The 25,414-nt window shown below is 35.5% G+C and overlaps 1 protein-coding gene across 1 annotated transcript; it reads right to left on the reverse strand.

Annotated features, from left to right (window-relative positions):
* Positions 1-24,178: 24,178 nt before the first annotated feature.
* K441DRAFT_595265 (uncharacterized protein) lies at positions 24,179-24,337 on the reverse strand (the record flags this gene model as incomplete). The annotated part of the gene is made up of 1 exon (XM_067644985.1): positions 24,179-24,337. One exon carries the CDS (start codon positions 24,335-24,337, stop codon positions 24,179-24,181), a length of 159 nt encoding a protein of 52 aa, XP_067496675.1.
* Between the last annotated feature and the right edge of the window lie 1,077 nt (positions 24,338-25,414).

Consider the following 25,414-nt stretch of genomic DNA (forward strand, 5'->3'; position numbering starts at 1 on the left):
CCTATTACACGCTCTACTATATTCCTTAGTGCCACATACTAAAGATTAAAGAGCTCCTTTGCATTCTGTGGCCTTATATTTACCTATACTTATAAAGATAATACCGTACGCCGCGGTAGGGAGTTAAGGTCATAGGCATATTAGAGTACTTGGTATCTACAACATAGTATCTACTAGGTAAGGCTTTAAATCCTTTAGCTCTTACTAAGTTAATAACTCTAAAGTTATAAGCAGAGCCCTCCTAACCAGCTAGAACGTAGAGGAAGTTTATTTAGAAATTAACAGCTATAAAAACGTTCTAAGATAATCCTCCCTTCCTTCCGCGCTATAGAGCTTGCCTTATATATCCGCCTTTTATAGATATAGGTAGATAAGTACCGTTAAGAGCTCCAATATAATCAGTAAAGAAAGGATATTGTTTAGGGTCATTAGTAATCTCTTCCAGAGTAAAGTTCTTAGGAAGCCAAACAACTTCCTTATATAGTTTTAGAAGGCTAGAAAGGACTTCGTATACGGCTTTATAAGGCAGTAAATTAATACCAGAAGTTTAGCTAGTAGGTAACTACTTACTAGTAGATCGTTGCAGATAAGTATTAAGTTATCTCACTTAATAATCTATATAACAAATTATTGCTAAATATTATTAGGAATATTAGCAGCTTCTCAGCCACTAATAAAAGCTTTGTGTCTTTTAAGTTGCCATATAGTTATAACCAATTAAGAAGCTTCCTAAACACGTCGGGCCTTATATAAGTTACATTTACCAGTCATTACTTATAGCCGTAGAGCAACTGTATTGTCCACCTTATTCCTTGCTACATATTAATATACTAAGTACAAACCCCCCCCAGAAATAAGCTTATCGTGTTTATAAAGGTTAAGAGAATAACATCATATAAGGCTTGCAATTGCGACAGCAGTATCGCGATTAGGGCGTGTGGAGTCGCCATATTATAAGAAGTTATTACTTTAGCATATATGCGAGAGCTCCAGAATAAATATAGAATATAGGACAGGAGCTTAAGGCTCTATTAAAACAGTGCCAAGAGCTCCATTTTAACTACTATATACAGTATAGCTTGTAAATTTGCCGCGCTTACCAATATAGAGGAGCTCCATATTCAAAAGTCGTTAGATCTACCAAACAATCACCTTATATTTAGATTTAAGCTCTATTTCGGTTATAATATAGAGCCTCCATATTCGTAACAGAGGTGCAACTAAACAATCCCTTTATAGAACTTAGCAGAATATAGTAGAATACGGCAGATTACTATTAGATTGCTATAGATTGCGGCAAATTACAATCTCGTAGTTAGTCTTTAACTACTAAGTTAGTAGAAATAGGTAGATATATATAAGGTATTATAGGGGTATCCTATAACACCTAAGCCTTATTAGGAAGCCTATACTAGCTACTAGTACTAATACTACCTCTCTAGCTAAGGCTTTCTTAAGTCTAAGGTTAAAAAGTTATAAGCCCTATACTAATATCCTCTAAAACAGATATTAGGAAGCTATTATAAGTCTCTTAAAAGCTATATAGAAGGAAGCTACTAATAAATATATTAAAAACCTCTTATTACAGTGCTGTAATAAAGTAGACTAAATAACTACGTTATAGTATAAAGAGGGGAAGAAGGTAGAAAGGGGGTATTATATATAAATAGTAGGGCCAGCCGCTAAGTCGCTAGTAGTAGGCTAGCTAATAGTAGAAAACAGTACAAGATAGTATAAAATAGTATACGTTAGGTCAGTGCCGTAACAGTACTTCTCTCCCCTAGATAGTTTAGTCCCTAAACTAAATAAATAACTTAAAAATAGGCAGTATATAGGGTTGCCTATTTTTTACTATAAAGATATTAGTTCCGCTTACCGCCCTTAACTAAGCTAATAGCGATTTTCTATACCGGGCATAAAAAATCCTAATTAGTTAGTTTAGTAAGTAAGGTTAACAGAACTCTATACCGCCACCTAAATTAATCCGCGTAGCGTTTCTTAGCAAGAATTTAGCTAATTAGGTAACTTTAACCGCTAGTTAAAGTTCTATAACATTTTAACTACCACAAATTTTAATATAGTGGTCGGCTGCGACCTTAGCGTAACTTTTTCTTATCTTATACCTAGTCTAAGGGTCCTAGCTTCTTAGGGTGTTACTTATAAAAGCGCTATATAGCTTATTTATAACCCTTTAGGTCTTCCTCTAGTTACTAGGTTATATCCTTATAATATTTCTATTTAATCTTATAAGTTAGGCCTTAGGGGTCTTTATTATATACATTAAGGATTTTCTTAAACTCCTATTTATCTTCTATATTGCCATTATTATCTCTCTCTATTACTCGTCCTTATATATTACGGCGCTCTATAGTATTAATATTTGCTTAGCTAGGGATCTCTTTAGCAGCTTAGAGGCGGACCTTAAATATATAAAAGGATTTATTTACTTAAATATAGTCTAGAAGGTTTACTATAACTGTCCCTTAGTATACTGCGAGTATAGGGTATAGGCCGTCCCATTTATTGTCTCATTTCTTCTTAGGTTTATTTATCTTTATATTTTCTAAGCTAACTATAACTATATCGCCTTCGTAGAATAACACGCTCTTATCCTTATAGGTATTAATATTATCTTTATAGCGTTACTATAAAATCTAAACTAGGGCCTTAAGCTATATTAATATCCGCTTAAAGCGGTTAGCTATAGAGTCTGCGCAAAAAAACTCCTTCTTTACTTATACTAATAGTGTTAGTAGGTAAAAGCTAGCAGGCTTAATTCTAAGGTAAGGGTTAAAGCTATAGTTTGCAAAAAATAGGGAGATGCCTATACTCTTATTAACTTAGTTATTTATAGTAAACTTAGTAAGCGGTAGGTAGTTAACCTAGTTATTCTATATAAAGCTAACAAAAGTATAGAGGTATTTATTTACGGCAGCGTTAATAATTTCGGTTTGGCCGTCCATTTCTAGATACTAAGCTAAGCTTAGTCGCAAGATTATCTTAAGGCGTTTACTTAGTTATCGCCAAAAGTTATTAATAAATTATATGCCGCAATTAGAGATAATCGTGCTTAGTATACTATAGAGCTTATATACATTATTAATAAAGCCATTAACTAGCTCCTTTATTAAGAGTCCTATTACTAAAATAAGGTATTATATTTTAGTTAGGCGGTTTATAATAATAAGGATATATTTATATACCTTACTATAGCGTTAGTATACTAGTAGCGTTATAATATAGTTAATTAAGATATTAGTTTATAGGCGGGCGGGTAGTTCTAGTAGCTTTAAAAAACCGAGTAGGGTAAAATAGGGGGTCTTAGTGCAAAAGTATAGGGTATAGTCTTTAATAAAGGTAGCCGTAAACTAGGAGATTCCTAGCTACTAGTATATTTAGTTTAAGAGGTTAAGAGTTTTAACCCAGCTATAGTAACTAGTGGGGCCGCTACTATAAGAGCGATAGGTAACTTCTAGGTAGAGGTTTAGGGTATTAGGGATAAAGAAATATTAGCGGAAGTAGATCTATCCGTTAATAATACTATATTCTAACTTATTATAATAAAGTAATTTCCTAATCTTCTTTAGCTAATAGCGAGCTTTCTAATTACGTAGGGCCGCCACTATATCTCTTACGAGTTTATTCTCCTAGTATCTTAGCTAGATTAACTTGTTTAGTAACTTTTTAGCTATTTTAGGGTCTAAAGCGGCTATAAACTCCGCGTTATTAGAGTTATAGGACTTATATAGTAATTCTTCTAAGATTATAGGGTTAACTTTCTAGGGCGGTATAATAACTTAGGCTTAATAGTAGAGGCGTTTATTATTAGCGTCCTTAAGCCTTATTCCTAGTAGGTAGCTTAGGGCGTTGGGGAGCGTAGCTTTACTGCTAAGTCTATATATAATTATAAAGTTAAACTATAAAAGGAACTCTGCCTACTAGACTTAGCGCTAATTTAGCTACTTAGTAGTTATAAACGTCTATAGGTTTTTATAGTCGGTAATAATTTTAAACGGCCCCTTAGTCCCTTACAGCTTAGGACACCATTCCTCTAAAGCCTTAATAATAGTTAAGAGTTCTTTGTTATAGATCTTATAGTTATACTCTAGCGTAGAGTGCTTTACGAAGAAGAATGTAACCAGTCTTAATTTTCCGTTATTATTATACTAGGAAAGGACTCTGCTAAAAGCCTAATCTAATACATCTATCTCTACCGCTATTTTCTTTATATAGTTATAGTATGTTAGTACTAGTGCTGAAGTAAAGGCTCCCTTAAGGGCCTTAAACGATTTGGCTTATTTTAGTCTCTATAGCCATCTAATATCCTTCTTTAGGAGTTTTATTATAGGTATAGCGATAGTAGAGTAGCCTTAGATAAATCGTTAGTAGAAGTTCGCGAAGCCGAGAAATTATTATAATTCTTTAATTAATGTTGGGTCCTTCTATTCCTATAAGGCCTGTACCTTTTTAAGGTCTATAGTTATGCTATTAGTTAAGATAATTAAGCCAAGGTATTTTGTTTTAGTAGAGTAGAACTTAAACTTATTAATATTAATCTAAAGTCCTATATTACCGAGTTTTTAGATAACTTTATTTATATACTTAATATGCTTAGCGCATATTTTAGAAAAGATAAGAACGTTATTAAGGTAGGTAGTATAGTAGTTATTAAAGGCGTTATATAAAATATAGTTAATATAGTTTTAGAATATAGCGGGTGCGTTATAGAGGCTAAATAGTATAATTAGTATTTTATAGAGTCCGAACTAGGTAATAAATGTTATAAGTTACTTATAGCCCTTTATAATCTAGATCTAGTTAAATATAGCAATTATATTAAGTTTAGTAAAGTACTTAGCACTATAAAGTACGTTAAGTGTCTTACGGATTAGTAGCAGTGGGTATTAATTCTTAATAGTAACTATGTTTAGGCCTTAGTAATTATAGTAAATTTATATACCGCTACCGGGCTTAGCAGCGAGGAGGAGTGGTATAGTAGCTGGTAAGGTTAATTCGCGGATAAAACCCTTATCTAGTATCTTATTAATCTACTTCTTTATACACCTAAGTTTAGTAGGTAAAAGTAGTCTATTTTTATAGTATAGGGCCTAGTTTCCGGGAATAATCTTAATTTTATAGTCCTATAGTTAGTATAGGGGTAGCTTATCTATATTTTTAGGGAGGAAGTGCTTAATATATTTACTAAACTCCTTTAGTAGGCGTTATAGAATATCTTTACGGGTTAATCCTGGTTTACCTTTTAGGAATTTTTTAACATTAGTATTAACTATCTTCCGATATAAAAGCTCGGGTTTAGTTTTTAGATTTATCTTAAGGAAGTTATAAAAATAGGGGGGGAGTACTTTACGGGCTTCCTTTATTATATAGTCGCCTTCTACTAGCTGGCGGAAAACCCTTTTTAATAGGTTTAGTACTTTTATTAGGCCTATAAGCAGCTCTTTAAGTAGCTATTAGTGCTTATCTTATTTAACTAGTTCTACTAGCTCCGCTATATAGATCCTTATTACCTTTACGTCTTTTTATTTATAGAACTAGGTAAAATTAATAGTATAAGTATATTTAATATCGTCCAGGTTAGGGCGTATCTAGTTCTTTAGTGCTCTAGCTAGGCTAGCATGGCTTAGTTGGCCTAGGGGGGCGGAAATAAGGTAACGGCCCTATACGGTACGCGCGGGAGATAGGTGTAAGGTTAGGCGTTACAGTGGCACGGTTTCTATTATCTAAGTCTTAGTAGTTCCGTAGCTAGTCCTTACTATAACGCGAGCTATAGTGTGCGTATATAGTATATAGCTTAGTTCTAAGTATTAGGCTAGGCGGCTAGGGTTTAAATGGTGCCTAGGTTAGGGTTAGATTTTTAGTAATAGCGGCGCGGAGTAGACCTTCTTCCTTAGTCTCGGCAGGGCTGGCTAGCCCGTTATTTTGGTCTTAAGTACTAGGGTAGTCCAGTCTTCTACTATCTTATTTCTTTACAGCTATATAGGCTCCCCTTTATTAGGAATGTCTTTTATTATTAGGGCTTTATATATAGTCTTAGGCACTAGGCTTAGTAGTACTAAGTATCCACATAGGGCGTCTCTACTACCGTCAGTTATCCCCTACGGGAGGTAGTGCCTAAAGTAGTAGTTTAAGTTAAAGCGGATCTTAAGTTTCCTAAAGCTAGGGCAGGGCTCGTGCTTCTAAAGCTAAGGCATACCTAGAATAATTGGGGTAGTAGGCGAGAGTTTAGTAATAAAAAAGAGTATAGCTTTAGTATAGAGGCCAATTAATATTTAGGCGGTAAAGTAGTCCGTAATAAGCGAAGTTAGGATACTATCTATAAGGCGTAGTGGCCTAGGTGCTAGCAGCTTCTTGATTATAATGTTATACTTTCTTATAATAGACTTTACGTTAGTAAATGCTATTATAGTACTACTGGAGTCTACTAGGCTTACTATATTAATATAAACTTAGGGGTATAGGTTATATAATAAGGAGAGTTGGGTTTAAATAAGGATTAATTCCCCATTACTATTTGCTGATTTAAGATTAAGTAGCAGTTTATTAATAGAAAGGACTAATTAATCTAGTAATAGGGATCCAATCTTCTTGTCTTCCTCCTTATATGGTTTAAACCCTTAAACATAACTTAGTTTAAAAGTTTACCTTTTAACAACTAGGGTACGGGGCTATTTTAGTAGGGCGGTCTAGTGTCCGTCTGGCTAGCGGTATTAGTTTTAGTCTTAGTTAGGGTATAGGAAGACAATACCTTACTAATAACGTAGCCGTATTTATATTTGCTAGCGCGGAGTCGCTAATACTAGGCGTTGTTAACGGGTTGGGCTCCTATATAGGGTATAGTTTAGAGTAACTAAGCTATAGGGTTAAAGGGGGGGGGGTTATCTACTGCGGCTATAATAGGCTCCGCGGTCGCCGCGTCTATAATAGACTCCACGGTTACCGCGTCCGCGGTTATTAGTTCGCGTTATTTAATAGGGTAGTATTAGGACTAGGTTTGCTATCCTAGCGGGGTTATAGGTATCCTTCTAGTGGCCGGGCAGGCTATAGGTAAGGTATAATCTATTATTAACGCGGCGCTTACGCTCTATATCTAAGATTCTATTAAGGTTTATAGGTTCTTTAGTTACTGCTAGGGTTAGGGTCAATATAGGGGCTAGGGCTTAGGTAGGTAGGCTATAGTTAGCGTTCTTCTTAAGGTTGGCTTAGTGTATATAGTTTGCGAGGTTTTTAGCGAATATATTTATCTACTTGCTCTAACCTATATAATCACTGTTATTAATTTTATAGGCAAGTCTAAGTACCAGCTCTTCTATCTTTAGAAAGATAAACTTTTAGAGTAAGTCTACTTTTTATTTATCTGTCTTCTTGGCGCAGACTATTCGCTTATTAAGCTCTCCCTTCTAGGACTAGTAATTACGCTCGCCCTAGGGGAAATAGTTAAGCTTATTTTTTACGACTTAGGTTATATTAAGGACCTTATAGTAGGTAGTAAGGTCTTTAAGTATATCTTCCTTAGTAGGCCATTTTTACGTAGATGTGTTGTTTAGGTTCTTATATATAAGCTTTAAGCCCTACTTAATAAACTTATAGGCCTTGTTTTTTAGTATGTCCGAGATATAAAGGATCTAGGACTAAACTATATTAAAGTAATCCTAGTCCCAGTTAAAGACTCCCTTAATCTTAATATGCCAGGTCTTAAAATTAGCTTATTATTTTAGCGGGGTGCCTTTTCCGCTAAATATTGGCGGGTCTTTAGATCTCCGTTTTTTTTACTAGGTTACTACCATTATTATAGGGGTTAATTGTTTTAGAACGGCGATAGTCTCTATCTAGGAGTTAATAGTTCTTATCTAGGAAGTAATAAGGGCACTAAGGTTTTCGTTAGCTTTCTTATTAGTAGTGTTTATATTATATATATACTATAGTCCTACTTTAATATTATTAAGGAACTTATTAGTATAATTAATAAAGATAAGGTAAGCTTTACTAGGCTTAAAGGTCTTAGGGTATAGTAGGGAGCGGCGGATTATCTACGCGATATTAGGGTATATCTCTATAAAGAGGTCTACAAAAATATCGCAGGGGTTCTAAGGTTCGGCCATTTTAGCGTCATTAGTGTCGCCTATTTAGGCGCTAGGTAAAAACTAAGGATTATTCTAGGACTATACTAGGGACGTATTAGTTTTAGTAAAGGCGCGTATAGGTCGCAATTGCTTTAGGGCGGAGGTTAATTGGCTAAGGTATAAGGAATTAGTAATTATAACGGGGCGCAAATTAAAGATACTATAAACTGTTATAGTGCTGCAATAAAGTAAACTAAATAACTACGTTGTGGTATAAAGAGGGGAAGAAGGTAGAAAGGGGGTATTGTATATAAATAGTAGGGCCGGCCGCTAAGTCGCTAGTAGTGGGCTAGCTAATAATAGGAAACAGTACGAGATAGTATAAAACAGTATGCGTCAGGTCAGTGCCGTGATACCTTTAGGGGCAGATTTAGATTTAGTAGGACTTAATTTAGGCTATATAAGTTCTTTTATAACCTAGCTAAGGCTAAGGGCCTTTTAAGGGCTACTTAATACTTAATTAAGGAGGTATAAAAGACTTAGAGAGGTATCTATACTATAAATAGAAAAAGGATATAGACTAACTGGCTAAGGCCTCTAGTAGTCTAAAACTCCGCTATAAATCTAACGCCCAGCAGTTAGATAATTGGGTTTATAAGGTAGATAATATCTCTAAGATACTAATAATATAATATAATACTAAAGAACGTATATGCTAAGTTATTAGTAAGATTAAAGACTAATTACTAAACTAGATTATACTTAATTAGCTTAATAAAGAGTAAATTACTATATAGCTATCCCTTAACCCGCTGAAATTCGTGTATACGTTATCGATAAGGAACCAGCCAATCAGATCAATGCATTAAAATTGTCGAAATCGTCAATATATAAAGGCTCGAAATCGGGCAGCTCCTATAGCTTAAGGGGTGGTTTTTTAGCAACCCAACTTGGTGGAACTTTGTATTAAGTCAGTTAAACAAGATCTATATTATTGGAAGTACGATTAGAAGGCATAGTTAATGGTAATTAATTGATTAAATCTATGTAGGCTACACGCGTAGTTTTGATTCTAATGTTCCGCACGGACCACCTGCTTTATGCACGCTAGCGGGTTAAGGGATAGCTATAAACCTTCCTAAAGAAATAGACTTAAGATCCGTATATTATATAATATAATAATATAAAGCTATTCTAAAATAGGATATAGCTTAATTACTATAACTTCCGCTGGTTTATAAACTTTATAGAAATTTATACTTAATAGATAAATCTAAAGCTCTTTAAAAATAAGGACGGTAGCATTTATAAGCAGGAGAAGATTGGGTTTATCTAGGCTAGAATTAAGCTAGTAATTTATAATAAAATAAAGTGCGTAAGAGCCCTATTATGGATTACTATATATACAGATTTCGAACGAGCGGTTTTAAACGTTAAGGATATAGTAAGGAACTAGACCTCTTCTAATAGGAAGCTAAGGGGTTACTAAAAGTATAGGCATTCTAATAGTAATATAGGATAGACCTAATCTTTAAAAAAGCCGTTCTTAAAGAAAACTTTAAAAGGATTAAAGTTAGAGATTTTAACTAATAGAAAAGACTCCTAGGGCTAACCTAATATCTATTTAGCACCTATATGGGAACACTTTAAAAGGTTAAGAGAAAACTTCTCTAGAGGCAAATCCTATTAGAAAAATAAGTAGGGTAATAACTATATTAATAATCTAAAAAAAGCCCTAGTTATAGACCTCTTTTAGCTATAACTAGGGCAAAATATAGAAGGAGAGACTCTCTATATTATTATTAAGCTGGAAATAATACTCCCTATAGGTAAGGTATAATAGTAGCTCTAAAATTAATCTTATATTATATAATTTGATAAAAGAGTATAAACTTATCCTATTACTAAAGTGGTGGAAATCTATTTTAAGCTTTCTAAGTAAGCATTAGATTAAACTATATAGTGCTTATAAGCTTATAGTGTGGTGGTGTAATTTGGCCCCTGGATTTAACATTTAAATTAGGCATAGCTTTGGGAGAGCCTAGGCCTTATATAAGTTATATAGATTGGTCTGGAGCCCTTAGAGTTAACAAGAACTCAGACAGGCACGACCGACCGGGAATACATTCTTTCCTTTCTTCTTACTAACTGCTTTCCTACTAATTGATTATAACTAACTAACTAACTAACCGACCGACCGACAGACCGATAGACAGCATTAAGACTTTCCTATCTGAGAGTGGTCGTACCCTCCTATATATTTTATGGCATTCTATATAGGGACGACGGTAAGCTCTTTGGATTAGAAGTCTAGCGCTATATATATAGGAGACGCATAGGAACGTGCTGCAGCCACTAAAAACTGTTAAGTTACCATTACCGGAAGCCGTTAAGTCACTAATAGGTGCGGAAATTAAGTATAGAACTACTAGCGACATACACGCAGGCATTACTATTACTAAAATGAGTTAACAACACTTTTGGAGATTGTTATCCGAGACCTATGGTAGACGGAATAGACGACTAGGAGTGGGAATACGAGTATGGGGTACGGCAGGACGGAGGATAAAAGAGAGGGTTATGATGCATTAGGACTAGTAGAAAGAAGTCTTTAATTTTTTATTTACTATATTTATAACGGTCTATATAATTCTTCTGGCATTTATATAAGCCTCCCTTAAATTTATAAGAGTAATGGCGATAGGACCGATAAAGGGAATACTAGGGATGCTAGGCCTATTCTATAATAACGGCGGAGAAGGAAGTAGGTAGCCTGCTAACCTACAAAGTTTTCCTAACCTAGAGGATGCGGTACTAGACCTGACTCCTATAATATTTAGAACTGATGACCTTTAGTAAAGAAAGGATAAGAACTAGGAGGTTAACTTACCTATCCTAGGAGAAACTGCTAGTCCATTACCTTGTAATAAACTACTAATAGAACAAGACAAGGTATATATTATAGCCTAGCCTATACCAGCTCTAGGGACTTTAGGGACTCCTTACTTTACGGGACAAAATATATTACAATTTATTAAACAATATAAGCGACTATGTATTTAACACCGTGTTACGGACGATAAGAAGTATTAAGGACTTCTGGAATATTACGACTATTAAATAGGGACCTAGATCCGAAGTCTACCTAAGTTTATTATTAGCAGATAGACGGAACTCGTAAGAAAGCTTCGGACAGACTACTAAGGAAGTGACTACTTTTAATAAGTTGAGATGGTAGAATTCTTGGAAGCGTATATACTATAGTGCAGGAATAACCCACCTAGTAGTATACGTAAGTACTATAGACAATTTACACTGATTTCCTAGAAGGTTACTAAAGCTGGTAATTTGGAAAACTGTAAATAAGGATACTGGTTTGCAAAAGGACTCCTATTTAAATATTAAAAATATGCTATAATTAAGACAGGAGCTGACCCGGATAGATAAGAGTCTTTTAACTTCCACCTACTAAGGAGGGCTGTAGAAGATAGGCTTAATTTGCATAAGGGCGTAGACTGCTTATTAATAATAAACCCTAAGGAGCAAGGTCTCCGATAACTGGTTAGATAATTCCGTAAGTAATAGCCAGCTATATTAAACTAGAGAGATGCTGCTCTTTAGCCGCCTGTAGTCTCTTAGCTAAATAAGTTAGCAAGTGCCCGTTATATAACCTAAGAAACGGACCCTAAGCTAGAGAGCCTTACTAGTTAACTCCGGAAGCTTAATCTTGGGACGGTTAAATTGGTAAGCGTTATATCTTTAATGCCGTTCCTTAATAGAATTCGCCAAGACCTAATACGGTATATGCAGCTCCTAAATAAGGCGTTAGTGCATTAAGAACAAGTAGGTCTATAACTAGTAATAAATAATAATGGACTGCTGCTATCCTATAAAGGGGCGCTATAAGAGCGATATAAGCTAGGTCTAAAAAGGTATAGAGGACTAGGAAACCCTAGTGTATACTAGGCATAAGATAAGACGTATTATGGATATAGAGGCCCTTATCGTTTTATTAACTAATGCCTAGAGCTCTAAGAACTAGTTAGCCGGGGGTTCCTGTATATAAACGAGAACAACTAAATCTATACTAGAACATGTTAGCGCCCAGGAAATCCACTCCCGTATTTACCGAGCAGCTATTAAATTTAGTTCCTTAAAGACTGGCTAAGGCAGAATGCGAATATTAATCCTAATGCGACGGCAATAGGCATCTAACCAAATGCGTCCTTAGTAGAGCTTATAGAAAGTAATGGCGCTAAAAGTAAAGAAGAGCTTAGTAAGTCCTAGAAAGATATATACCAAGTAGAGTCGGTATACATTAATTTAGTAGGAGCAGCAACCTAGTTATAGCCTACGATATGGTTATACGATCTTGGGAAGCCGAGAGGAGATATTAGGGTAATAAAACCACCTCTAAAACCAACTGGTTTGTAACCGGTAATAGTTTAAAATATATAACCAGGAGGACATATCCAAATCGCACCACGACTATAGCGGCAGGCCCCCTATTTACTAGTAGATAATAAGGAGATTAACGAAATAGACTATACTAAATAGCTAAAAAGAGAAGCAGAGTAAGGAATAAAAGCAATTATAACCGCTAAAGCACCGCGACCAAAGCCGGTTAGGATAATAGATATATTAAAAGGGAACGTCCTAAGCCTAACTATAATGGCGGACAAGATCTTATTAAAAACTATTAAAGTTACTGTTAGTAACTGCCTTATGTATATACCTGAAGTCGCAAGGTTATTCTTTAAGCCGCTCCCGCTACCTTTTATAGAACCTTACTAATAAAAGTAAGAGGGCGTTAAGGCATCTATATTGTTGGCGTACCTAACGTTTTATGCTAATTAAGCTGGCCTAATAACTACAGAGGTAGACTAGATCGAATAGGAAGCAGGATTTACCCAGTTTTAACGATAATATCTAAAGGTAGAAGTACAGATAGGAGATAAAAGGGTTAAGTGCTTAATTAACTCTGGAGCGGAGCTTAACCTTATTAAGGAAAGTATGGCTCTATAACACGGCTTACTAATATTAAGTCTACCCCTATAGTTATAGGGCGTATATCTAACGTCTGCAAATGGGACTTAGTTTAAGTTTATTAGATTAGTGTATATAGCCGCTATAGTTATAGGGGACATCTTAATATCCACAACTTTCATTGCTGTAGGAGAAATGTCACATAAGGTAATACTTAGTAAGCCGTGGTTAGTAAGGGCTAGGCTGGTAACGCAGCGAACCGCAATAGGCCAGGTATCTTACATTATTTAATTAGAAGATGGCGGAGTTAAAACAAGGTTCTTAATATCCTATAAAAACGCAATGTTCCTTAGACTAGATAAAGAAATTAGTATAGGTAGTAGTTTGGGAAACGTGTAACTGGTGCGACCGCTAGGATTATATCTAGGGTTACTTATAACCCGGCGTATTAGGATAAGGAGGACGTTAAGGACGGAGAGGAGGGAAATAAGGTGCGACTTTAATAAGGACGTTTATTATTCTGGATATCCGCTAAATAGGGCAATTAACGGGAAGAAGAGCATAACGCTAGATAGAGAAAGCTCGACAGCGAAACGTTAAAGGAAGTCCTAAAGAAGCACTTAGGAGGAAGGTAGAAGCTAGTGTTTAAAGCGAAGGCTAGATCCCTTATATATTAAATATTAAAGACAACGAATCTATTTATAATGTAAATAGAAGGCTATAGAAGTAAGGCCCGACAGAACGCTATAAGTATAGTAACTGCGTATAAACGAAAGGCAGAGAAGGTCTGCCTAGTTAATTTGTTAGCACCAGACAGAACGGTTATAGGAGGAATAATAGAGTGGCGAGAAGTGGCCTTGCGTTGGCAAAAGGCGTCCATTTAAGAGTTGCCCCTTAGTCTATATAATTATTTCCTTAAGCCGCGGTATACTAAGCTGGCCTATGGTATACGGCTAAAGCTAAAACAATTAGAGCGCGTAATTATAGGGGACCTTTAGCTAAAAGAATGAGAAATCTTTAAGGCCATGTTGTTTAACCAAGAAGAGGCTCTAGTATAGGAGTTCTCTAAAATGGGTCGTATTAGCAGAGACGTAACTCTACTATTAAAGATTAAGACTGTACTGTATAAAGCATAGCAAGTGCCGAACTTCCCTATACTAAGAGCCCTGCGAGGGGAAGTAATAAATATATTACGAAAACGACTAGCTTAAGGGACTCTGGAATATTATAAAAGCCTATATAGGAATCTATAGTTTTTTATAAGTAAAAAGGAATATAAGAAGTACCGGCTAATTAACGCGGCGATGAATATTAACCGAGTGACTATTAGGGACGCAAATCTGCCGCCGTATGCTGATGAGTTTTCTAAGGAGTTTGTAGGGTGTAAAGTTATATCTTTAGTGGACTTCTTCTTTAGATATAACCAATTGGAGCTAAATGTAGAAAGCAGGAACCTAACGGCCTTTATAATACCTCTAGGACTTTTATAACAAACAATAGTACCTATAGAAGGAACGAATTCGGTAGCCTAGTTTGTAAGGACAATTACTAAGATTCTAGAGCGATATATCCCATACTATGCCCTGCCGTTTCTGGATAATATTATAGTAAAAGGACTATAGACAATGTATAATAGAGAAGAGAGCCTTTTAGGCGTATATAGATATATTCTAAAATACATTATATGGCTAGATAGAGTACTTACAGATTTAGAACAAGCTAGGTATACAATCTTAGGCGCAAAGTCTTATTTCTATAAGGACGAGATTATAGTAGTTAGTTACCGCTGTAATAGAAAGGGGCGATATCCAAAAGAGTTAAAAGTCGTAAAGATTATTTACTAGAGAGACTGCGAAGATATTATATCTGCCTAAGCCTTTATAGGAGTTATCGTGTATTACTAAATATGGGTAGAAGACTTCGCAATAAAGGCAGAGCCAATCTTCCAACTGCTACGAGTAAACGTTCCGTTTGTATAGGGCATAGAGTAGATAACTACTATAAAGACTCTAAAGTATACAATTACTACCGCACCCGCGTTAGTTTAACTGGATTATAGTAAGGGGGCTAGGCTAATTATTCTCGCCGTTAATAGATATAAGAATAGGTGGGAATGCGGTCTTATACAACTGGACGTGTAAGGTCGTTGCCACCTATATTAATATAAGAGCGGCATCTAGTCTTAAGCGGAGCAGAAGTACGATTTAGGAAAGCTTAAATATCGGGCATTGCTATATGCATTAAAGAAGTGTTAAGTGTACCTATACAGCGTCCGCTTTACGGTTAAGACGAATACAAATACCTTAGTTACGTAACTAAATTATACTGCTACCGATTTACTAGGAGCCTTAATAATATAATAGCTAGTATGGATTTAGTTATAGGACTTCAATATTAGGCATGTTCTAGAGAAGAAGAATAGCCTAGCTAATAGACTATTACGACGACTACCAGATAGCGAACGACCTAATAAGCCGACTAAAGATATTAAAGAGTTTATTAACTGCGAACTAAGTGCTTTAGAATACACGGCTAGCCTAGTTAAAATGGAGGTAGATCTGCCACTAAAAGACTTATATTTTAGGGAGTCTTAGAAGATTATAAAATGGCTAGTAACCTTACGACGTCTAGAAGAAATAAATACTAAAGAATTTAAAAAGTTTAAACGACATACGCTGAAATTCCTAGTGCGCAATTAACAGCTCTTCCGCCAATAATTGAAAAATGTACTAATGCGAAGGGTAGTTAATAATAAGGACGCTTAGCAAGAGATTATTAAAAGCCTTTATAATTAAAGCAGATATCGCGGACGAGAAGGAACGTATTAGAGGATCTTAAATTAATATTGGTGGCCAGGGCTATAGGATTAGATATTATAGTATATTAAGTTATATCTACAATACTAGGAGCGATAGTTAGGACAGGAAGAAGAAGCAATATACCCTATATAGGAGTCTACCTTATGGCAACGAGTAGCAGTAGACATCACGTTTATACCTCTAAGCCGTCTTAGATTCCGGTACCTGGCTATTACTTAAGAATATATATCTGAATAGGTGGAAGCTCGGGCCCTTTAAAATAAGGATATAAAAAGTATAGCGAAGTTTCTCTACGAAGATGTTATCTGCCGATAGGGAGCATTTAGATAGCTCTCTATAGATGGTAGAGAAGAGAATGCTAACGTTACCGCTGCGCTCGCAGAACTCTACAATATTAAGAGGGTTATAGCTTCCGCTTACTACGCTTAGGCGTAAGGCTTTATAAAGCAAGGCCACAAACCTATAATAGACGCTTTGGCGAAGATGGATGGCTTATAGCTGGACAATCTTTATACCGTTTTATAGGTAGATAGAATAACTATTAAGCGGCCTACGGGAATGACACCGGTAAGAGTTATATACAGATATAAGCATGTCCTTCCTATTGAACTCTATATATCTACTTAGCAGACGCTGCCTTAGTAAATAGTCTGGACTACTATAGAGCTACTAGCACTTTGTGCAAAGCAGTTCGACCAAAAAGACGTAGATATAAAAGAGGCTATCGCGCGTATAAGACGACTAAGGGTAGTAAATAAGGAGTACTTTAATAATACCCACCGCATTCGCTAGGACGGATTTAAGGTTAGAGATATAGTTATGCTTTATAACACGCAGCTTAAGCAAGACTATTCTAGCAGTCGTAAGTTGGATCTAAAATAGCTGGGCCCGTTCTATATACGTAAGAGTCGCCCTTATAAAAGATGGTACTTAATTAAGGATCTCAATAGTACACCGTTCCATAATCAAACTCCTAAAAATAGATTAAAGAGGTTCTATTAATAACAGATATCTAAAGTCCATTAGGAAGACCGGCTCAACCAGTTAGGCGGAACTATGCTATAAGAAATAATAGTAAAGCCAGAGCCTAAGAAAGATATATAAAATCCACTAGTATCGCAACGCTGTATAGTTTAAGAAGTGCGCGTTTTAGAAAGATCGTTTAATAGAACTAAGTACGAAATATTTAACTAGGGGACAGTCAAGTTCTGCGGCGGGGGAGGGGATGTAGATAACAGCCGTGCAATCCTTTTATTTGCCGTATTTCCTAAAGCTCTTTCTATTACACGTTCTTATTTACTTTTTTAGTTAGGAATCTAATGCGTGTTAACAGTAAGGTAAGGGCAGAAGAATATTTGCGAATAACTATATAGTATTGTTTACTACAAAGATATCAGTTCCGCTTACCGCCTTTACTAAGCTAATAGCGATTTTCTATACTGGGCATAGAAAATTATAATTAGTCTATTTAACGATTAGAGCCGGCAGAACTCTATACCGCTACCTAAATTCGGTAGACTATTTAGATTAGGAAACCCTATTTAGAACTTCACCTTTTTACCCTTAACAAACCTTAGAGATAGTTATAATTAGCTAAAGCAAAAACTAAGCAGAATTAAGAACAACGGCACGCTTATTATATCTTTATCTAGTAAACTACTAGTCCTCTATAAAGGAGCTAAGCGACAGATTAGTAACATCCTAACAGAAGTTAAAGGCTTTGCGGTTAATTGGCGTTAAGCAGTGCTTATCTAAATCTATAATAAGATTTTACTCTTACAAGAAAACTACGTAAATGCGGCTAGTGTAGTAGTTAATTTTATTAACCAAGATAACGGACTATAAGCATCTCTAGGAAAAGACGTATTTATATTAATCTTTAAGGATATCTCTAACATTAGCAAAATGGCTAAAGATTAGAGAAACCAATATAATAAAGCTAGAGAAACTATCCGAAAGGCCTAGGGATAAGATATTCTTAATAGACCGCTAAAATACGCAGTCTTCTATAACTTCCTCTCCGCCGTCCAAAAGCTCGCAATATACCCACTTCCTAAAGTTATAGTAAGAGTTAATAAAGCTCTAATTAATAGGCTCGAACGTCTAGGACGTAGCATTAAGAATACTACTTAACTACAGCCGACCGATTTTGCGCTCGCATCTAAGATGTTAGGAAGGATAATATTAGACTAGGTAGTAAATAAGCATAGTTTAGAAAGACACTTAACTAGCTTCTTTATTCTAAATAAGGACCTACCGCTAAGAAGTGGGAGACTAACTACCGTAGGACTAGAGGTTACCAATATCGGAATTAGATAAGCAGGAGAGAGCTTAGCTCTCGCACTGCGAATATATTTACGGCATGCTTTTAATATAATAAATCCCTTAGCCTTTTAGCCATTAACACCTATTTAAGGAGGAGGCGTTAGTATTATGCTAAGCCCGTCCTAATAAGGATTGCCTATATTAGTTAACTCGCCTTTATTATCCATAAATAAAAGCATTCTCGCAGCTAGAACGCCTGTTAGCTCGCCCCCGCGGCTACTAGTATCTTTATTAAGAAGGAATCCAAGAAGGGGGCTAATAATTGCTTACCCGGAAGTAGGGGGGCTAGGAGTAGAATTAATGTTTAATAAGAATATTATTAAGCTGGGAGATGATATAGAGTATATTAAGGAGGCTATAGATACTATAGCGGTACTCCGTGCAAAACAAGAATGTAATTATAAGGATAATATACTAGCGCATCTTAAGGTGTCCCTAAATTAAACTACCAAAATCGAACCAACAGAGGTTATAAAGCTCTTACGCAGCTAATATAGGGCGGCTAGTTTTAATCTGGAGATATGCAAGGTCTGCTAGATGCATACTCAAGCAATGGGAGGACGTATAGGTTTGGCAATAAAAGGTTTAAACTATGCCGCACTATGTTACAGACTCCGTTTAATATATTATGCCTATAACTACCTCGGCACCATAAAGACCGATCTCACCACATACTCCTGGTTTAGAAAGGCTTATAGACCTCTAGTTCCGTCTAATTCCTTAAAACCGTATAAGTTTATTTATAACTTAGCGCTAAGGTTTTCCTACAATAGAGAGGCTTTACTTAATTGGATAATGTTACCAAAAGACCAAAAAGTATAGTAGCGAGAAGGATCCGTAATTTTAAACGTGTTTAAATAGTGGTAGGATTCTAGCATCTTAATAATAATCGACGAGGAAATGCGTATATACCGCCATTATTAGCGTCTAATTAATGGGCGGCTAAATTACGGCTGGTTAAGAACGATGGTTTATGGTCTCTACTAATAGCTAATAAGATAAGACCCTTAGTATTATCGTCTTTATTGCGCCCTTAGACCTAATAGCTAGTGGCGACTTATCTCCTACCCTTATTATGCAAAATTCGCAGTTAAAGAAAACTCTACAGCTTTCCGCTATATTAACGTTAATATTCCCTCGCTCCTTAAAAGTAGATACGGTACTAATATAATCTAAGAAAGCGTTTCTCTAAATAATAAGACTAAGAATAACTGTACGATTATCTTACCCGGCATGCATCACTACCTAAAATTATAGTAAGAGGATTTTAAGGCGTGAGGATCAACTAAGGGCAATAAATTCGTTTATAAGATCTCTAACTAAAACTAGACTACTAAAGACGTAGAAAAGTATACGACCAACTAGGTAGCTTAGCTATATAAGAAAGGAGATATACGTATAACTATGCCTTACCTTCCTTATAGAGCGAAAGGACCTTTAACTAGAACCCGGCGAATAATGCTACCATAGTTTGTTGGTATTTAGGACGATTATAATAACCTTAAGGTTACTAAAGGAGGTACTTAGGCAGAGTTGGCAGATGCGTACTAAGACTTAAGAGCGCCGCCCCATACGCCGTCTGGACATGCCAATCTCTACGGCGCAATTTTATATCGCTTCCCTGCAGTAGTTAAGCTTATAGCTGCCAGCGCTTTATCTAACGCCCTTCTCGGTAAACAACAATAGGATTCTCTAGCCCCGTGTTACTTTAGCACGTTAAATCTAAGGTGTATAGGCGAATTGGTGTTTATACCCTATACAAGACAACTTCGTGAAAATTTTCCTATGGGAGTGGGTTTATGTAACGAGGTTCGCCCTTATAAAATACCATTAGTAGGTTATTTTTGGGGAGAGTACCTATTAATTACTAATTCCCTACCCATTTCTTTAGCAAGGAGAAGAGATAGGGTACAGGATAAAAAGTCGCTTTAGGGGTAATTGGTAGCTGCTTCCAAGCTAGCAAGCTATTGTAACGCCTCTTATTCTTAAGTGCAAAACTATTTAATAAAAATCTTTCTTTTAGAGCGCTTTTTCTACTCTAGGAACGGCAGAATACGGCAGAAATAGATAAAAGAGCTAGGATTTCCTTTTCTTGGTGTAAACTGGACCATAGTAAGCAAAATACCAGAACGAAAAAACACCAGTCGCTAGAGCTCCCCTAGCATTTTAAAAACGGGCCAGAGTGTCCACTTAGCTACTAGTACATGTTAAGCTGCCTAGGAAGGATTATACAACGGAATATAAAAAAAAAAAAAAAAGGATTCTCTAGCAGTAGTTTAAAATTGTAACCTTCTTCTTAATAGCAACGGGAATAAAGTTGGGAAATGGATACATTCCTACCGTCTTAGGGCCATTAAGAATTATAAAGATGCGTTTAAGCTAATATATGCAACTAAGATAGAACGCTTTAATAGCTGCTTTTACTTCTACTACATCGATAATAGAATTAATTCTTTAGCTATTATGGTAGATCTAAGTAGAGTACCCCTAGTTATTATAGAAGGATAGAGTTATACGGAGTTACCTAAAGAATTATAGGACAGAACTAAGTAAATAGAAGGGCGCGAAAGAGCTATATTATCTAAGAGCCGCCAGTCTAAAGTCTCTTTTGCTACTTAGCTAAGTAGATAAGAATGGTCTTATTTAACCAGAACGGAGTCTCCTCATTCGCTATTTTGGGTTCGTGGTAAGGGCAAGGAACGCATACAATTACCTACCGCGCCTTCGTTTTAAAGATAAGGAGTTTTAGAGTTTCGGAAGTCATTAGGGGACAACAACTTAGGTAGGGGAGGTATATGGTGGTGTGATTTGGCCCCTGGATTTAATATCTAGATTGGGTATAGCTTTAGGAGAGCCTAGGCCTTATATAAGTTATATAGATCGGTTTAGAGCCCTTAGAGTCAACAAGAACTTAGATAGGTACGACCGACTGGGAATATATTCTTTCCTTTCTTCTTACTGACTGCTTTCCTACTAATTAATTACGACCGACTGACCGACTAACTAACCGACCGACAGACCGACAGACAGCATTAAGACTTTCCTATCTAAGAGTGGTCGTACCCTCTTACAATAGTGTTAGTAGCTAATATTTATAACCGCACTAAGGTCGTTAGCCTATAACCCTTCTAGGCAGCTAACTTTATAGGTTATAACTTTATCCTTAAATACCCTTAGCTTATAAAAGTAGATTTTAAAATACGCTTTAAGATAGGAGCTTTTAAATAGTAGAATAATAGAGAATTAAAAGGGCGTATATTACTAATAAGCTTAAAAAATATCTTAGAGGGTATAGCTCTAGGTAAAATAGTATATACTCTATGCCTAAAGGGGTATTAAATCTAATCCCTATTTTATAGTAAAATAGGTATAAAGCTTAGTATAGGTAATAACCCCTCTATAATGGAGACCCTATAGGGAACTATTAAATAGGTCGTAGAGATATTATAGAGGGGCGGCGATCTTAAGGATCTTATAACATACTTTAACCATTATAGGTTATTTTAGCTTAAGCAATATATAAAGAATATATTATAACACCTTAAGCATTGCGTTAAAGAATTCCCTACTCTCTACTAGCTACCGTATATAATAGTTTAATATATACTAGCAACTATATATAAACAACTACTATAGCGCGTAACACTGCCTATAAGTATTTTAAGGGAGCTCTAAGACCTACCTAATAATAACGCGGAGGATAAACACAACCCTAATTTATTAAATTCTCTATTAGGCCTAAGGCACTTATTAAGGATATTTTAAGTAGATAAGCTAAAGTTCTACTATAGAACTTGGAATATAATTATATAATTAATCTATAAGAAGGTAAGCAACCGCTAACCCTTTCTATTTATAAGCTCTCTTATAAAAAGCTTAAGATCCTATAGGAATACTTTAATAGGTTACTAAAAAAGGGGTAAATCTAGCTTAGTTAGTCGCTAGTAGGTATACCGGTCCTCTTTATTCTAAAACTAAATAGAACTATAAGGCTATATATAGACTATTATAGTCTTAATAAGATTATAATTAAGAACCGTTACCCACCTCTATAAGTTAATAAAATACTAAATTAACTATGTAGGGCAAAGATCTTTATAAAGTTAGATTTATAAGCCGCCGATTATAGGCTCTATATTAAAAAGGGAGATGAGTAAAAGACTGCTGTTAAGACCTAATACGGGCACTTTAAGTATCTAGTAATGCCTTTTAGGCTAGCTAATACGCCTATAATATTTTAATTATATATTTACAGAGCCGTAGGGGAACTAGTCGGCTATATATACATTATCTATCTAGATAATATTCTAATCTACTTAGAAGATAAGGATTAGCATAAGTAATATTATGGTAGTATAATTTGGCCTCCTAGATTTAATATTTAGATTAGGTATCGCTTTGGGAAAGCCTAGGCCTTCTATAGTTATATAGATCGGTCTAAAGCCCTAGAGTTTTTAATAACTTAGATAACAATAGACAGACAGTTTCTTTTAATACACTCTTTTCTTCTCTTTTTACCGACTACTTTCTTACTAGCTAATTACGACTAACTATACTAACTAACTACACCGCAACTATCTATCTAAGATAGACCGAACCCTCCTATATATTTTATAGCATTTTATATAGGGACGGTGGTAAGCTCTTTAAATTAGAAATCTAGTGCTCTGTACGCAGAGGACGCGTAGGGACAATTTAAAACTATAGAAGGACTAACGGACGTACGGAAAAGGAGGCGAAGAAGTATAGGTATATTAGCAACCGGTGCGTAGCTACCACTATAGAAATAAACCAATGACACTTTTGGACTCTATATAGGAGCTATAGTTAGTAAATAGCAATGGGAATGCGAGTGCGTAATATAATAAAATAGTGGAATATAGCAAGACGGAGGATAAAAGAAAGGACTATAGTATATTAAGAATAGCAAAAAAAGGGTTTCTATATTTTATTTACTCTATTTACAATAGTTTATACTATTATTCTTACGTTTATAGGAGTTACCTTTAAATTTATAAGAATAATGGCAACAGTACCAGTAAAAGGAATATTAGGAATATTAGGCCCATTCTATAATAACGGCGAGGGCGCTAGAAAGGAAGAGGAAAGTATATAGCCTATTAAACCGTAGAGCTCTCCTAAGCTAGGGAATGCGGTACTAACCCTAACTTATATAATATTAGGGACTAACAACCCTTAGTAGATAGAGGGTAAGGGCTATAAGGTCTACCTACTTATCTCTAGAGAAACTATAGGCCCGCCGCCTTTTACTAGACTATTAATAGAACAAGATAAGGTATATATTATAGCCTAGCCTATACCAGCTCTAGAAACTCCTAAGACCCCTTACTTTACAGAACAAAATGTATTATAATTTATTAAATAGTATAAGCGACTATATATCCGACATTATATTACAGACAATAAAAAAATATTAAGAACTTCTAAAGTATTGTAACTATTAGATAGGGATATAGATCTAAAGCCTACCTAAGTTTATAATTAGTAATTAGACGGACCTTATAAGAAAGCTTAGGGTAGACTATTAAGAAAGTAACTATTTTTAATAAGTTATAACGGTAGAATTATTAGATGATTATATACTATAGTATAGAAATAATCCACCCAGTAGTATACGTAAATACTATAGGCAGTTTACGTTAATCTCCTAAAAGGTTACTAAGGCTAGTAATTTAGAAACCGTAAATAAGGGTACTGGTTTGCAAGAGGACTCCTATTTAAATATTAAAGATATATTATAACTAAAACGGGGGCTAGCCCAGATAAATAAGAATCTTTTAACTTCTATAGTCCCTTATTAAAAGTGTCTATACAGAGGCTATAATATAAATGACACCCCCTACTAAAATACTATACAAAAGTCATACAATTAATTCTAGAGCTTTAAAAAAATCCGATACTACCCTCCAAATACATAATCTAGAAATCGCGATACTTTTTTAATATTTAAAATCTAGTGTACCACCCCTTGGCCTTAATTACAACGTTGCATCTCTCTTCCATACTATCAATTAAAGACTTAAAAAAGGCAGGAGCTATCTCGTTCCAGTAAATTACTAGGGCCTTAGATAGCTTCTTAATTACCTCCTCTTTAGAGCCGCGCATATATGCGATCTCTAGAACTCGTGTGTAGAGCGTCTCTTTAAATTATACCTAGGCGTGCTTAATAGGATTTAAATGGGGCGGGTAGGGTGGCTAATCGATTACGTCTATAACGTTCTCTTTAAACCACTTAGCTATAAGCTTTAATTTATATATTGGAGCGTTGTCCTATATAAATTGGAAATCGGGCTTGTAGATTTAAGGTATCTAGTCGTCCAAAACTTGGACGTAAGATCGATCAGAGTACCCCCCCTTAGGCGACTCCTTGTCCCTTTCTATAACCACTAAATCAGACCTCCTAAGGGCTCCAGAAAAGCTTGCCCATACTATAACTATATGCCCCCTTATCTTTTTTATAAGTATTAATCTTGTCTTTATCCTATTTCTATAGTGGTATATAAAAGATATAGGATTGTTATCTACTAGAACTTCTCTTACCCAAATACTCGCCGCTCTATATAATCTTGGCCCACCTTAATCGCTCCTACCTCTTATATTTAATCGCCCACCTTAATTAAGCCTTTGCTAAGTCCTTTATAAATAAAGGCCGCTTCTTAGCTAGCCATTTTTTTAATATAGTATTTGCGTAATATTTAATACAATGTACTCTGGCTTATAAGAAGGCCTAGCTTAAAGCCAAGCTCCCTATATATAATCCTGGGCTTCGTATAAACTATCCTTAAAATCTTACGTTTGTCTTAAACCGTATATTTTAGAGGATGTCTAATTTAAGAGGTAGATATACTTTGTGGACGTTAAGGTGCTTTAGACAAGGTTTCTAGTATAGTTGATTTTAGTAGGCTTAACTTAGTCGCAATTCGGGGGGTTATAGCTCCTACTTTAGCAAATCCTATAACTATTCCTCTTTTATAATGAGTTAATTCCTTTTTATAAGGAATATTCCCGCTAATAGAGCTAACGCACGACGTGGTATGGTTAAAAAGTAGGGTTAAAAAAGTAGAGAGGGGGACGGTAAAAAAATTTGGTGCGGGCTGTACGGACACTTTTAACGAGGTACTGTATCTGCTAAGGGGAGCTATAGAAGATAGGCTTAATTCACGTAAAGGCTTAGATCGTTTA

Source organism: Cenococcum geophilum (genome assembly GCF_001692895.1).
Source record: "Cenococcum geophilum 1.58 unplaced genomic scaffold K441scaffold_91, whole genome shotgun sequence".
In the NCBI taxonomy this organism is placed as follows: Eukaryota; Fungi; Ascomycota; class Dothideomycetes; order Gloniales; family Gloniaceae; genus Cenococcum; species Cenococcum geophilum.